The sequence below is a fragment of the Elgaria multicarinata genome, chromosome 9 (genome assembly GCF_023053635.1).
Source record: "Elgaria multicarinata webbii isolate HBS135686 ecotype San Diego chromosome 9, rElgMul1.1.pri, whole genome shotgun sequence".
In the NCBI taxonomy this organism is placed as follows: Eukaryota; Metazoa; Chordata; class Lepidosauria; order Squamata; family Anguidae; genus Elgaria; species Elgaria multicarinata.
Window position 1 is genome coordinate 11,519,485 of NC_086179.1, and position 17,019 is coordinate 11,536,503.

General features: G+C 41.8%; 1 protein-coding gene across 9 annotated transcripts in view; it reads left to right on the forward strand.

Annotated features, from left to right (window-relative positions):
- Positions 1–17,019, forward strand: part of CELF2 (CUGBP Elav-like family member 2) — a 403,350-nt gene that overhangs the window by 324,547 nt on the left and 61,784 nt on the right. For 8 of the 9 annotated variants that reach the window (XM_063134745.1, XM_063134747.1, XM_063134750.1 and 5 more), the window contains exon 6: positions 11,582–11,661. In XM_063134745.1, coding sequence (XP_062990815.1) covers positions 11,582–11,661 — 80 coding nt within the window. Of the gene's footprint in view, positions 1–5,739; positions 5,770–11,581; positions 11,662–17,019 lie in introns of all 9 variants that reach the window. The other variant, XM_063134746.1, reaches the window with a different exon arrangement.

The window sequence follows — 17,019 nt, forward strand, 5'->3', positions numbered from 1 at the left end:
TACTTAATTTTGCACTTTGGAATGACTGTAAAACATAACTAAGTTATACTTCAAAATTCGCACTTCATTTTTTTTAAAAAAAATTGTATTAGGAGACAGAATGTTAAAATGCAATTAATATTACATAAATTGCTTGCAAAAATATGTATAATAGACACAATATATACAAAAATGTATGTATGTGGATAATGTAGACAAAAATTGCTTAGGAATCTTCATATACCCTTGGGGGGGGGAACTTTCACTGTTCAGGAAGAACTGAACTTAAGACTAGAGAAATTCTCAAAGTTCAAGACAAATCAACCATAAGGTTGGAAAAATGAGAAACGGAGATAAACCAACATTGAGAGATTTATCTATCCCTAGTCTAGACTCTGCTTTAATTGTCTAATTCACCTCAGGTTCCTAAATGTAGCCAGACAGCATAAATCCAAATTCCAATATGCAAGATGGATGAAAAGCAGAGGGATGTGTGTGTGTGTGTGTGTGTGTGTGTGTGTGTGTGTGTGTGTGTGTGTGTGAGAGAGAGAGAGAGAGAGAGAGAGAGAGAGAGAGAGAGAGAGAGAGAAGCACCCACCTCTATATTTCTTTTGCCCAGTCTTTCCAATTCCATTTGACATATCTTTGATAAATCTAAGGATGTCTACTTAATTCTTATTCTTCTTGGGCACATTGGACTCTGTCAGTAGTAGCTTTGCCTTCAGGGCTCTCTCCTTGATCTTCTGAGACCCTATCATTCCCTAGTTCTTCCCTGTCTTTAAGTCCTCTCCAGCTTTGACTAATTTGGTGATTCCGAAGGCCAAACTAGACATGATGTTCAACATGCCAGTGTCTCATTTGTGTTCCTTTTTCTGTTTGAATAGCAGCTGTGGGAACCTGGATCCATACCATGATGTGAATTGGTTGATCCTTTCCCTTGAATCCCTTTTCGACTGAAAATCAGTTCCTCTGAAGCTGCTGTTTGAGGTCAAATAGCAAGTTGGGAGGGAGGAATTTCAGCAGGAAAGGATTAAATCCCCCCTCATCTCCATGGCTTCTATTGAAAAAGAAACACACACACACACAAGAGAGATGATGATGTGTTGAACACCATGTCTTACTGGGCTGTCAAACTTCATCTTCCTTGTTCAATACTTGGGGGCATGTCATCTAGTACCCTGAGGGCGTTAAATACATGTTTAGGCATTGTAGTACTTGTAATGACAGTAAACTGATTGAGTTGTATCACATGTACATCAGGTCAAGTTCTACATTGGGTCACTCTCAGGCAGTTCTGTAGCCTGTCAACTCTACTTCCACATCTCTATATTCTCCGGCCAGACAGTTTGCTCCATCAGTTTCCTCATCTAGAAACTGATTGAGCCTAAGGCAAAAATCTCATTCACTCAATGAAAGGGCAGAATGCATTCTTTGCAACACAACACAGGGCCATTTGATCCAGCGATATGCTTGTGATGCTATCCAAAAACAAGGTGCTGTAGAGGAAGATGTGCGGCAATGTAGACACTTAGGGATCTAATATGTCTGAGGGGGGTGTCCCCTCCTTTTGATTCTTGCAGGTTGCACCTTGGAACATGAGATGTGATTTAGTCCTATCTGAATGTGTGTAACTGCAGGTCATAAAGCTGTCAGGCTGCCCTCTGTATTTCAAATGACTGCTTAGAGATCTGGTTCTATCCAGGCTTCTATTTGCTAACATTCCACTTGCTTAATTTGTTATCTTCTCAGGAGCATCCAGGTTCACGGGGAGCAGTCTCAGGCTTCAATGGAACCTAGTGTCATGGCCTAGGAAACTGCTTCCCCCCACTTCCCAGGGAGAGCTCTGAGGACTGTGAGAATGGAAACTCTTGTGTCCCTGAAACACCCTGGGAAGTGGCAACCATTGAAGAGGCTTCTGGGGAGGAGGAAGAGGAGACCCAGCAGACAGTGAGGCCTCCATCCCAATTTATGGAGGAGGTAGCCCAGCCATACTGCTGGGGCTCAGGTGACTCCTCCCCTGAACTACTGGCATCCTAAGATGACCTTCTTCCGCCTCATCAAGTCAAGGGGCTGTTGAAGAGATTCCAACCCTACTGGAGCACAAACCTGCTACTTGAGCAAGTAATGCTTTTACAAGAGAAAATAAAGATACAAATGTTCCTGGATTTCAGGAACATGCCCCTGGTTCGCAAATGCAAGCCAAACCAGAGGGCTTGGGAAAATCCGGCGAGGCAAAAAAGGGCCAGATTTCCCTGTGATGACCATCCCTACAGAAAAAAACATGCCACTTCTGAAGTCCTCTCTCTTTCTCTATTCTCTCACAAGCTGCATAAGTAAGGAGTAGAAGTACGGCATGACCCTGGGATATGCCATATACCTTGACATTTTAAAATAATCTCTCATCAACTGGATAAAATAAAGCACACGGAGTCGCAAAGATATCCATGAAAAATTATCTGTGAGTCATAGTTATTGGTTTAGACACTGCAGAATAAAGTTTCATTCTGAAAATTAGTTTTAAGCATCCCAGATAATGATAAGCAATGTATGTTCAGTGTATGTCCTGTTTCATGTGCAAATAGTACATAAGCATATGATATTTCTTCCAACCTGTTGCATAAACTGTTTATTCAAGGGAAGCTGAGGAAGGTAACTGAGGAAAGTTCCTTTTACTGCCAACATGCATGATAGTCAAACCTTCTTCCAAAGATGGGTTTTTAAATGGGGAATGGGTTTGGGAGGATGGAGGAAGGCAATAATCCTTTTTTGATCTCTGTAGGCAATACAAAGATACTGTTTTGTTTAAGACGCGTGAGATCTGCTAAGTGCAGTGTCTCTCAGTTCCTCACTGCTGGACTGAAATTTTGGTAAATGCATAAACTGTATATTATTGATTCTCTTTGTCATTTTTTCATGCTGCTTATGCTTTTCATCCCTTTCATGGGTAACGGCCAGGTTGGCATATGCACTTGACTCTAAGAAAGCCAAGGGGAGGCTGGGAAGAACTATAAGTGATGCCAGACTCAGGGGAAAGCAACAGCTACGTTCACCATCTCCCTTCCTGTAACATTCAGATAAACATACCTGTGACATTTTCCCCCATCCTACTCCACTGACTTCCAATGCTAATGGTGTGCTAACAATGGGCTCATCTACACCAAGCAGGATATTATTATTATTATTATTATTATTTATTTATATAGCACCATCAATGTACATGGTGCTGTACAGAGTAAAACAGTAAATATTCCACTATGAAAGCGATATATAAAAGGCAGGAGCCACACTACTGCTTTATAGCGGCATTGAAGTGCACTGCAGGATCTAGTACTGAAGTGCACCGACAACAGTTGGGGCCCAGGACACATCTACACCAAGCAGGATATAACACTGTGAAAGTGGTATGAAAGCAGTATGTGGTATGTGTCAATGGGCCCCAACAGTTGTCAGTGCACTTCAATACCACTATAAAGCAGTAGTGTGGCTCCTGCCTTTTATATACCGCTTTCATAGTGGAATATCCTGCTTGGTGTAGATGAGCCCAATGTAAATCTGAACGTAGGAAACTGACTTCTGCTGATTTAGACTATTAGTCCATCTAGTTCACTACTGTCTACTGTCTGGCAGGGTTCACATAGGAGTTCTCGCCACCCTACCTGGAGATTGCAGAGGCTGAACATAGCTTTTGCCTGCAGAGCATGTGCTGGGCTATTGAACTATGGCCCATCAAATGGCCCATCAACATCACCCTATCACTTCTGGTCCAGTATCTCATGTAATTTTGCCGAGTGAATTTTTTTAGGAACAATAACCATCAAGGGTTTACATGCATGCCAACCCAACACTGCTAGCAGCCAGGCCTTTGTGATATTTCATGACCAAGGATCCTCTATAGGTAGTTTGATGGTTTGCTCGACAGTCTTTCACTAATGCCACTTGTTTTCCTGTGTTCCAATTTTCATTCACGGGATTCCCATGGTGAAGAGTATAACACGGGAAGGAGCTTTCAGAGTAGCTCCCCACTGCCAATCTCTCTTTGAGCCATGCGTTCTTCCATGAGAATAAAAGTGGGCCCCAGCGTGGTTATTAACACTGGGCATACCTTGCCTTAGATCTGGTTTGTATGTTACAAGATGCCGTGTGAAAGAGCTTGCAATTAGCCATTTCTCTATGCAGCGGTCATATACTCTTCACCAGGAATGTCCGCCTAGATTATAATTATTCTCTACTTGCTGGTGGCAAGCTGTGTCGTGAGCCATTCTATTGGTTATGGTCATTGTATGGGGCAACTGACCCATGGACAGGATTCCAAGTGTCTTCCACGCTGCTGTTGGAACATGTATCCCAGGCCATAGATGTTCCCTGATTTGGCCAGTGTGCTGATTGTGTCCTCTTCATCGTATGGAACTTGCTTATCCCCCTCCTAGTGTCATGATTCCACACCTCCCTGCTGGTATGAGATAATACATGTGTCTGCTGTGTAATCCACAAAGCTGTATTCAACAAACAAACATCTCTTCTCATCTGAAGGGTGTGTGAATACTAGGAACTATGCTCTAAGCTTAATTTGACTAACAAAGCTAGGCGGCTGTCTTCAACTCAAGCACGGCTGTTCCTATGATTCCATCAGACACTTTTCATCAAGGAGAGTTTTTCTTGAGAAACTTCTCACGAGCCGCTATGAGAAGAGACCGCCTCCCACCTCCTCTCGACTCCTCCCTCTTGACTCTGCAGCAGACTCTGGGATCTGTCAAATCTGATGTCCCCTCCCCCTCAGAGAGAGGATGAGTTCCCAGGAGTGGGGGGATGGTCTCTGGCCCATCTGCATTCTCGCTGCTGTGAAGATTCACCCTTGACTGCTGAAGAGCCTTGGAGAATCTCCTCCCCCACTTCCTGTGTTGGGTGGTAAATTTCTGGTCCTCCTCCTTCTGAGTCTGATTGACTCCCTGCAACCCCTTCCCCTGCACTAGGGAGAACAGGCCTGATCCTGACACCTAGAGATGATGTTAGTCATCCCTACACTCCCCACCACACACACATGTTCAGATACTGTTGCTGTCTACCTCCCTGTATGCCACCACTTCCTCTCTGTAGGCATCCGTTTCTTCCTTGAATACAGGGAAGGTTGAACCCATGTTCTGTAAAGGGGGGGAAATGCTCCTCTTGTCTGTTGGAAAACCAGGAAGTGGGACTGCAGATGCGATGGGCAAGATGGCAGCCAGGACTATCTATTTTATTTTTCTTGAGTGCCCATTGGTGGTTGATTTCACCCTATCACCAATGGTACTACTTCCACAGTTTGGAATCACAGCTCTATGAGAACCAAACACAATGATGTTTGTTTCCATAGGGGAATAAATAGAGGGGACAGGACAGTTTTAGATCCCCTAGTCTAGCCCTTCCCCAACCTGCTGCCCTCCAGGTGTGCACTACAACTTTCATCAGCCCCAGATAGCATGTCCAACATATCCTGCAGACACCAGGTTGGGGACAGCTTCACCAGAGCACAGCAGTTTAAAAGATGCCAACGAGTGAAGAGCAACCCACAATAATGGAGTTGAGGGAGGCTGGGGAAATGGGGAAAAATTGTCCAGATAACTTGGGAACTGTTGTATCAGAGCTTTAATGATGTGTGATGAGAGTGACCAGTTTACTGTGGATGAGAGAATGTAGACTGGTAACTCTTGTTTATCTGCTTATGATAAGTAATGTTTTAAAACATTTGAGACTGATGGTAAATTTGGACCTCTTTAATTTTAGTGCACAGCCTCAATATGGAATCTAGCCGAGGTACTGTAGACCATTTACCATTTTACTACTACACCTATTTGTCTAGAATTATGTATAGAATTATTGCTTTGCTTTGAATAATTTTTAATTGTTCACTGTTTTTTTTTTCATGGGTTATGGCTTGCAGAAACATGTCTAAATAGTTAGAATATCATCAGTTGTTTCGTTCTATCAGAAGAAATACAAATTAGCATAATCTCTTAGTAAATAATTTTGATTTTAAAAATTGATGAGAGTGCTTAGCTATGCCATTAAGTCTTATAAGCACATTGACTTCTCTGGTGTTGGGGACTGTTGCATTAATGATAAAAACTACTAAATGATGTAAAATGCATTGATGTTGTTTTAATGAGCCAATGCAATAGTAGTTTGGTGTTCAAGCAGACAGTGACCTGGTTCACATGACTCTCCAGGCTCACCATGGGTTGTTTAACCCACAATGAGGCATAGTGTGTGTCAGGCACGTGCAACCTCCATTATGCAACCCCCAACAGGGTTGCAGAATGTCATCTGAAGCTGGCCACCATGGGTTATTCAAGGATTAAACAATCCATGGTTGCTCTTAAATCACGCTTCCTCTTAGATCCAGTGCAGATGTAATGTTATAAACCACCATTTACAAACTGGGAACCAGTCTCAGCAATGCAATGGTCCTCCTCCCCTTTCATGAAAAAAAACCCCTCTTTGTTCCCCTATTTACTTCAGTCAAAGGCCTCATCTACACCAAACAGGGTATTGCACTATGAAAGTGGTATGGAAGCGGTATATAAAACGCAGGAGCCACACTACTGCTTTATAATGGTATTGAAGTGCACTGACAACTGTTGGGGCCCATTGACACAGACCATATATTTATTTATTATTTATTTATTTTATTACATTTATATACCGCCCCCCCCCCCCCCAGCCGAAGCTCTCTGGGCGGTTTACAACAATTAAAAATAGTAAACATTAAAAGTATGCAAAAAAATTTAAAAACATAAAAACAGTATAAAAACAGCAACTTTCATACCACTCTATCCCGCTTGGTGTGGCTCCTGCCTTTTATATACCACTTTCATACCGCTTTCATAGTGCAATATCCTGCTTGGTGTAGATGAGGCCTTAGTGTCATAGTAAGAGGAGTTCCTTCTTAACGAGAATTGAAACCAGGATTGAAGTGGTTTTGCAAACCCTAATCAAGAAGGAACCTGTTTAGGGTTAACCATGTTTGGTGAAATTGCACATATAATGCTGTAATGGTTAGGCATTACCTGTGCACAATTACCAATTGTGGTAAACCCTAACCTGGTCTCTTCTTGATCAGGGTGTCCAAACCCACTCCAAATAGGAGCAATGTGAAAGAAAGGAATTTCATTGAGGGGAGGAGGGTCTGCTTTTGATTTTCCAAACATGGCTTGCAGCCCACCAGCATTGTCTCGCACTGGATACCTTGTTGTTCAATTAAAATGTTAATGCATTCTTGACTTGATATTCTTATCAGGTAGGTGAAGAAAAAAACCCATGAACAATGCAATCTATGTTTTAGATTCACAAATTGATTTCCCTAAAACAAACAGCCTGACTGTAAAATGTATTCTTTGTTTTGTTCATTGACCACAGGGGCAAGGTTATTAAAACTTAAAAAAAATATATACTGTGTATAGCCTGGGCTTGTTGTAAGTTTCATGCCTACAGCTCTATAATGACAATGTGCTTTCAGATCTGTGTATTTAGATTTGCTTCATTTGGAAACCTTTTAAAGTTGTAGCGATCATAATAATAATGTTTGGAAGAAATTGAGTGGAACATGCTGGTTTTTATTTTATTTCTTTGAAACCCAAGTTTCACACAAGGTCAGGCTAAAAGAGCTAAAAAAATAATAATCAATGCACTTCTAAAGACATTAGAGATCGCAAACAAAATGAGGTTAAGTTGTGTTAGCTAAGCTTTCAGTAGGCCACAGTACTGCTATGAAATCACCCCTGAATCTGCATTATTTCACAGCCTTTTCCTTTAAGGCAGACGTCCTCAACCTGGTGCCCTCCAGAGGTATTGGACTGCAATTCCTATCATCCCCATGTTTTAAGGCATCTTTGGAGATATTAAATTCAAAGTGAATTAAAAATATTAAAAGGCAAAGCAAGTTGGCAGCTCTCACATTGAACTCCCGAGCCACTATTACCAAATTCGATACAAGCTCTCCAATCTCATCTCATTCCCCATCAAGATCTCGGTCACTCAGCTGTTGTCTTCTCCACTATAAGTCAAGAATATGATGTTCTTTCATGCACACACTTTCATTTCATGTGGAGTGTGGTACTACGTACAACATTTGTTCTGGAGGCGCCTACTCTCTTTTCTTCTGACGAAAGTCATCTCTGTTTAGGTGGGAAGGTTAGCTCACACAGTACATTAGTCCAGTGTCCAGTGTTCACTGCCATTATCTCTTCCACAAAGTGATTTTGTGAAATTTGCAGCAATCAATTACCATGCAGTCATTGGCTGTTCACACTCAAGACAACACCAACTCGGGAGCCAAATTTGGAGGAGAGGTCAGTCACGGATTGGCTGTCAGTTGTCATGTCATAGCTGCTGCTTGAGCTTGTGAAAATGCCCTTTCTTCATTACGTAATAGGATTTGCAAATAACATTTTTGGCAGGGTTCAGTTAAAGGTATTTTTAAAAGTTATTTGTTTGGGTTTTTTCAAGCAGGGTTCAATTAAAGCCATGAGGCTTTTCTCCTGCACATCTTGGACCTATGAACGACATTTCTAGCATTCACACACAGGGCCTGTTCAGACATGGTAGGGTCTGAACAGTCATGGTAGGGTGCCTCTCCTAAGCCTTAGTTTCTGAGAGTGAGAGTTTTAAGCTAAAATACAGTGGTATTTTTTACTTTAGCCCCATTCACCAGGGGACACATAATAGAGGTGTACAAAACTATGCACAGTGTGGAGAATGTGGATAGGGAGACATTTTTCTCCCTCTCCCATAATACTAGAACCCAATGGGGTCATCCCATGAAGCTCATGGGTGGGAGATTCAAGACAGATAAAAGGAAGGACTTCTTCACACAGCGCAGAGTTAAACTGGGGAATTCGCTACCACAGGATGTAGTGATGGCCACCCATTTGGATGGCTTTAAAAGGGGGGTTGGATAAATTCCTGGAGGCGAAGGCTATCAGTGGCAACTAGCCCTGATGGTTGTGTGCTATCTCCAGTATTTGAGGCAGTAAGACTGTATATACCAGTTGCTGTGGAACATGGGTGGGAGGGTGCTATTGCACCATGTCCTGCTTGTGATTCACTGGTCGACAACTGGTTGGCCACTGTGTGAACAGAGTGCTGGACTAGATGGACCTTTGGTCTGATCCAGCATGGCTCTTCTGATGTTCACCATTGGAAATTCAGCCCCTGAGAGCTTCTTCAAAATTTAACTTGACCCTTGGGGCTCCCCCTCCCCAGCCTCACATGCAGGGATTGTGGGGTTGTGCTAGCTAGTCCTTGCCCCACCCATACCCACCCCATAATATATATGCTGGTCATATTCTGTGCTGGCTATGCATTTGGCAGCATTATGAAGCTGCTCTGTGTGCTGCTTCATAAGGCTGGAGAATCCTGCACCAATCAGGCTTCCCCCTTATTATTAATAATAGTTTATTATGCATTTGTTTAAAGAGTTTATAGCCAGTTCTTTAGCCAGATTGGGTCCAAGAGCAGCTTACAGATCAGTAAAAGCAAGACAGCCTCTGCCCTGTGGGGAAAGACAAAACCCAAAAGGGAAAAGGGGTGGATAGGGTGAAGGAAAACAAGGAAACTCAGGCACCAGTTCTTAATTGTGTAATGCTGCCATGCTGCTGGATAGTGTTGGTTAGGGTGACCATATTTGGGAAACCAAAAAAGAGGACACCTAGCGTGTGTGTGGGGAAGCAGCTTTCTGAGTCCTGCAGAAAGTACGTTATTCCCCCGCCACCTTAAAGAACCCGATTGGAGTGGAGGAGGGGAAAGGATTTCATTCTGCACCACCACCATCCACTCCAATGGGGGCCTTTTCTATAATGTCCACGAATGACCCACTTTCCCCTTTAAGACCTCAATTGGAGCTCGGGGTGGGGGAATGATGTGCCTGAAGAAAGCATGTCATTCCCTCCTGCCATGCTAATAGCAGCCTTAAAGGGGAAGGTGTGTCATTCCAGGACATTATTGAAAATGATAGAAAATCCCCCCTGACACCATGGAAAGAACAAAAACCAGGACAAATCCGGGGAAATCCTGACAGCTGGTCACCCTATTGTTGGTCTTCTTCTCACAACCAGCTGGAATGGACACAGTTCAAAAAGAGGAGGTGCCAAAAGTTGCTGGTCTCTCAGCTGAGCTGATGGAGTTGCCCTGCTTCCTGTCTTTCCTTCTTCTACATCCGAAGGGAATGGTGATGGATGGCAATTTGTATGTACATAGGGCTGCTTCACGAGGACCCTAATGCCTCCTAATTTCTTCCCTGTTCATTTATATGGAGAAAGCATTTGTTTGTGTGGACTAATCTTATCCCACCATTGGGCAGACGGAAGTGGTGCACACCTGCAACAGGTTTATGTGCACATCTGAGCACAGGGTGTTGCCTGGACCAGAGAATCTCGTTTTATGGTCTTTTAAGTGTGGACCTTTGCATGCTCAATGCAAAATCATGGCTCTCAGAACTGTAACTATTGGGAGGGGGGTTTGGCAAAAAACCTCAGTGTCCTCCCCCACCCACTGCCACTGCAGAATTGACTGATGATGGTTTGGGTATTATTTAAAGTAGTGCCACCAACATAGTGCAATTAATACATTGTCCTCTCTCCTACCTACCCATACGATCTCGTAATCTGCAGTCAATTTGTGTATTGGATCACATTGTGTGAAGAGATAAGCCCTTGTTCTCACATTATATTACAGGAAGTACCAGTAGCTGAACATAGAACCAATGACTTCATATTTGGCTAGTTGCGCTTCTTCAAAAACATCCAAAACCCCTTTGAGCCATGTCAAACTGCGTTTGAAGTCCTGAAACGGTCGTAGCAACGCATTGTTTACAAAACTGGCAGCCCTCTTCTGCACACAACAAAGGCCTTAGCTAGACCTAAGGTTTATCCCGGGATTGTCCCGGGGTCATCCCTGTTCATGTAAATGACACACAGGATATCCCGGGAGCAGGCAGGGACGATCCCAGGATAAACCTTAGGCCTAGCTAAGGCCAAAGTTCTCATTTCAGTGTTTGCACTAGTGCTTTATAGCTTAATTTCTCATCTTATTTATACCATTGGTGGGTTTTTTTTTGGCTATATCATTGATCAATGCTTAATTTGGCCTAATTCAGTAATTAAACCATCTGTTAGCAAATGAAGCAAGTAGTCTTTTTATTGTGAACTTAAATAAATACCTTTAAATGCCTAAACATCATAAATATACAATTAGGAAGGACTCAGTGAATGGAAGATCAATCTTAAAAAGACTTGCTTACGTAATGGGTGAACTACACCAACGATGTTTCTTTTGTCCTCACCGAAATTCAGTTTCCTCACCACCACCCCTCTCTCTTTCCTTCTCCCTCCCAACCCCTTCTATGGTCAGATTAGCAAGTCAGTTTTGCTACGCCAATTTTCTTTAGAGAAATGGGGTTGATTTTGTTTTGTTCTTTTGGTTTTTTTTTATTATTATTATTTTATGTACTACGGAGAACAGTGTCGTCTTGTGGCCGTTCTCGTAGACTGTGTTGGTTTAACAAGCGTCCAACCCTTTTGTCTTGTTGTTTTTTTGTCTTTCCTGCTCCCTTGTCCCCTTGTTCCCACAGGCTGTGCGTTTGTCACGTTTTCGACAAGGGCAATGGCACAGAATGCAATCAAAGCCATGCACCAGTCTCAGACCATGGAGGTACAGTACTGTATCATCTGGCCTTTCTTTGTTTTCTTTGTGCAAATGATTGAGAATGTAAAGCCATGCTCTCCCGGAGAAGATCAGACACATGACAATCACAGACTTAAACTTCCCTGATTCCCCCTCACACACACACACACAAGCACTCACTCTCTCACACTCTCTCTTTTGTTTCCCCATCTTTGTGACATTTACTTCCCTTAATTGTCTGAGAACACAGGATGATCTCACTGTTGTTATTTCACAATATGGTGGCATTCAACAGAAAATGAAACAGCATACTGAAATGCCATTTTACCTTCTGGTGAAATATACCTTTGGCATGTTGAATTGCCCCTTTATATATTATTTTAAAACAACCCATGCTCTGCAGGGCACTAATTATATAAGTGACATGAAGAAGGGCAGATGTCCGTCCCCCCGTGTGTTTTTTTAACCTGTGTACAAGCACCTGTTATTCCAAATATCCAATAAAATTCAAATTATGTCAGAATATAATGAATTGCTAGGCTCTCTACAAGAGAGCACAGGCGTCTGTTCCTTCTTTGCCTTGTACTTGTGAGTGAAGCCAAATATTTACCTATATTAGGGTTATTTTCCCCCAGTCTGTGATTTTTGTCATGGTCTTTCAGAATTTTGCACAAAAAAGCCTCACAAATCAAATATGTCTTATTCTGGATCTTCGAATTTAAACATTAAAGAATGCATGTTATATTGTATTGTGTACACTGTATCTGTGTATTGATTATTTCCTCTGAAACAGCATTTTGATGTAATGTGCACTTGTTTCTTGCTTTTCTTTTCTTTTCTGTATTCTCTTTTCTTTTGAAATGAGGATCATTTAACTTTCTTGAGTAATATTTTTCCCCTTTGCAATGCTCTAATCTCCCAAAGCATGCTGGGTACTAAAAATCAAACAAAACCCCCAAATCATTGTGTCCATGTCATTGAATTTGCTTTGTGTAATGAGCAAAGAAAAAAGTTAGATATATAAAAGTGCATGGAAATGTCGCTGTCTTCTGTATTCTCCAGAAATACTGATATCGGCATTGCAAAGTCTATTGTCTCTCCAATTTCTCCTGCCGTTAGTTGAGATTATTTTGATATTTTATAATCAATATGTTTTTCTTTTCAGTGCTATCAATTTTTAGGCATTGAGAATATACATTGTTAGATGTGAGTCTTGCCACAGAAAGGAATCCAAATTATTTTCACTATTAAATGACATTTAAATAGAAATCTGTCTATGGGCGCACACATTAATATTATATTCTTTTGCTCCTTTTCTACGGCCTGCATTTGATACTGTTAGCAGACACATTGGATTATGTTTTGCCTTGAGACAAAAGGGGATGCGTTTAAAATACATTGATCATGTTGTTCTAAAGTAATGGATTTCCTGAACTCAACCTTGGCCAGATCTACACCTTGTATCTAATCATTACGATGCCATCATGGTAACGCTATATCCCTCTTGCACATTTATACCGTGTAGGACACGCAATGACATTTGTTGCAGTATTTTGAATAACGTGGAATAAAAAGCAAGAAATAACACTATAGATAGATCTATACTACTGCTTTATAGTGGTATTGAAGTGCACTGATAACTGTTGGGACACAATCCACATTCCGCTGTTTATTCCACATTCGTAATGATTTGATTCAAGGTGTAGATCTGGCCTATGGAAGCAGTATATGCAATATGTAATGGGTCCCAAGACTTAGCAGTGCACTTCAATACGTCTGTAAAGCAGTAGTATAGATCTAGCCCTGGTTTTAGAAACAGGAATGCATTAGAACTTCAGAGGATAAAAGTTATTTGGAACCACCTAGTTTTTTCTCTAAGAAGTCTGTTGAAAAAAATTAAGACAGCTTTGAGTAGTGTGGTTGGTTCAGTATGGGTTACTAGCATCCTCCTGCTCTCTTCAGACTTGAGCTGAAGTGGCAAAGAGAGTCCCATTATATTATTTATTTATTTATTTATTTATTTATTTATTGCATTTTAATACCACCCTAAAGCCGAAGTTCCCTGGGTGATTCACAAAAATTATAGTCTAACTCACAGCTTGCTGTGAGTAATGGCAGCCGATCAACCAGGCTTTTGGGGGCATATCGTTTAAGGCAATACACGGTACTTCTGAGAAAGACATTGCTCTTCAAGATTACCTATTTAATGGACACTTTTCTTACATCTGATAATACCAAGTCTCATAATTCCACTGATCTCAATGGATACCGTTTGTGTGAGCAGGTATACCACATTCTGTCAGACGCAACTGCTCCATCAGGAAACTGCTACCCTAAGCTCTTACACTGGGCTTCTGACAGGTAGATAGAAAATATCAGTAGGTAGATAGAAAATGTCATCAGTAGTGAAGCTGCCATTGCCATCAATTCTGGAATGTAAGTAGGTGACAGCTGAGCCATGTTGTATATAGCAAATTTATATTCCCTCCCTTATAGAGCAAATATTACTAGAGATATTCCCATAATACATTTTGGCCAAGTTTCCTTGAATTGCCCCCAGCTTGGTGTTAAAGGCATATCTGTAAGGTTCTCCAATCACACCAATCTTTGGGCACTCATAAAAGGCCTCCTGTGGATTTTCTTTCCTTGATGTAAAGCAACTCCTTGATCTGAAGGAGGGAAATGGAATCCACGTTTGATATGGAAACACCAAAACAGGTAATAGAACAGCTGCCTTGAGAGCGTTCCACCATTAAAGGTGGCCTAGGAATAATTTTAGATGGATCTTAGAATTGGAGGGGGCTTTATAGGCCTCCCGGCCCAATCCCTTGCTTGATGCAGGGCATCCAGAGCTAAAGGATTCCCAACAAACCTACCAACCCACTAGGTCATTGGTTCCATTGATAAACTGCTCTTACCTTCAAGACATTTCCACTAAGGATCAGCCAAAAGTTATCCTCATGTGACTTAAACCCATTAGATCTACTCTTGCTCTTTGAGACAGCAGGAGTAGCAGAAAACAAGTCTTTGCCATTTTCTATGTGACAAACCTTCAGGAATTTGAAGGGTACTATGTAGTCTGAGGAAGCCATGTTTCATCTTTCCATGCTTCCAGGGTAGTGCTTGAAAGGGTGGTGATGCATGATTTTCCACCTTTCCACATGACCTGAGAAGTATGGATCAAGGAAACATGAGTCATTTATGCTTCCTGTTTTGGTGCTCCCTTCTAACATGCAAAGCTGCCTCAGTTGTACTCATTCAATATTCTAACTCCTTCCACCCATTGTCTGTACACATCCACAGCCAACCTATCCAGCACATTTTGTGCAGGAAAGGGGGCACGCATTCCACCAGGTGCCTTCTAGATGTTCTAGACTACAACTTCTATAATTCCTTACCATTGGACATACTGCCTGGGCTGATGGAAATTGTAGTTCAGAAAGCACCAAGTCGCCTACCCCTGCGATCCATAGTGGAAGATAGAGCATTATCAGCATATAAAATTCTTGCACAACACTATGTCATCCCTCCCAACCCCCCATTACAACACACTTCATGTCTTCTTTTACACTACAATTTGGATCAGGGAATGTTACACACTCATGCACAAACATGTACAGTACCTTTTTATAATACGGGGATTCAATTAATACTCAAAACCCTCCATTATACCCCAGGAAAATAATGCAAAAAGTGGTTCTGACATTGCTCCAGACTCAAGACCAAAAGACCATTCAGGACCTTATGATTCCAGCTGGGGAGCTCAAAGCTTTCCATCAACCCTGGGTGGTCCTGGCCAAAACATAACATGTGCCATTTATAAGACCTGGGCCTCAGCTAGACCAGGGGTTACAGCAATGATCTCGTGATTTTATGATCGCAAGATCATTGCCCTGGTCTACATGTGGCGCATGACATTGCACCTGCCATTTTGTGTTTTTTTGTTAAAGCGGATGGAGCGCACGAGCGCTTGTGCGAAAAATGGTAAGTTTTTTTTAAAAAAAAAATACTTTCCCTGCTCCCCCACCCCACCCCCGATGGGCACAAAGCTCCTGAGGAACTCTGCGCCCCGTGCGCGGTTCCCGATTCCTTGTGTTTACTCGCGAGAAGCCGGGACAAACCGTGACGCCCAGCCACACGTTCCGCCGTCTTGGGATCAGCCCAAGACCATGGAAAAAGCAGGCTAGAAGTGTAGGGTGAGATCTTGAGGAAAGGGAGGGGTCATCCCTCCCTGCTCCCAGGATCCCCTGTGTGTCATGTGAATGCACAGGGATGATCCCGGGGCAGTCCCCGGGAGATCACCCCATCTAGCTATGGCCCTGGTGTGCTCTTATGAATTGCCTCTGTGTCTGTATATATCTATCTATTAAGTGACCTTCAAGTGTGTTGTAATTTTCCTATTGTTTTCTTACTCATCTTCAGGCATGGGTGTGACTCCTCAGAGTACACTGATGCCTTCAGAAAAAAAACCTTCAGAAGTGGCTTTTGGTGTGCTGCTGAAAAGAAAAGTACAAAGGCCGAATTTGACAGAAGGAAAGAATTAATGAGTCGGAGACAGACGAAAACCATAGAATAATGAAATAGGAAAATGCCTGTTCATCTTAAGATAGTGAATCGGGGTGATGGGGGGGGGAGTATATTGGTTTAGGTCAATATACTCTTACATTTCTTTCTCCATGGTTATTAATGTCAATGCTATTATGGTAAAGAGTTGACTTTCAACAGCTAATATTAAATCTGGACACTCAACCAGAAACTATAATGCCCGTGGGCACTTTGATTTCATGTTTAATGCAAAGAAAATTCTTTTCAAATGGAAGATTATATATTATGCAATCAAGTTTCAATTGAAACAGTGACGTTGTTTTCTGCCTCTGATTTCATTATTTTCACTTCTTCAGCACACGCCACTAAGACATATTTTTCTATGCGAGTGCAAAATCCAGAATGATGAGAAAGAAAATGTTCAATAGAACAAGTATCTCCTGAAATTAATGGCTTCTTAGATTGCAATTTGCACCCCCATACTCTGTACCCACGTTTTTTTAGAAACCTGTGATCATTTTCACATCTTAATCTCATCTATAGATATCTATAGATACATATGAGGTTATGTTCAAACACTGCATTAGTTAGGGGCACTAATTTTCTTTTTTAGATATATATAGTGGAACAAATTAGTTACGACAATAACTGTTCTTCTCCCGTATGAAGCCACTTTGATATGTATGATTTCAATCTTTGTGATGTTTGTTCTCTTGAAATTGCTGCCATGATGAAATATGAAGCAGACAGGGAGAGAGAAAATTATAGATTCATAAAATGCTGCAATATTGTTTTATACAATTTACTGCCAGTTAAGCATTCATAAATACAATATCAGCT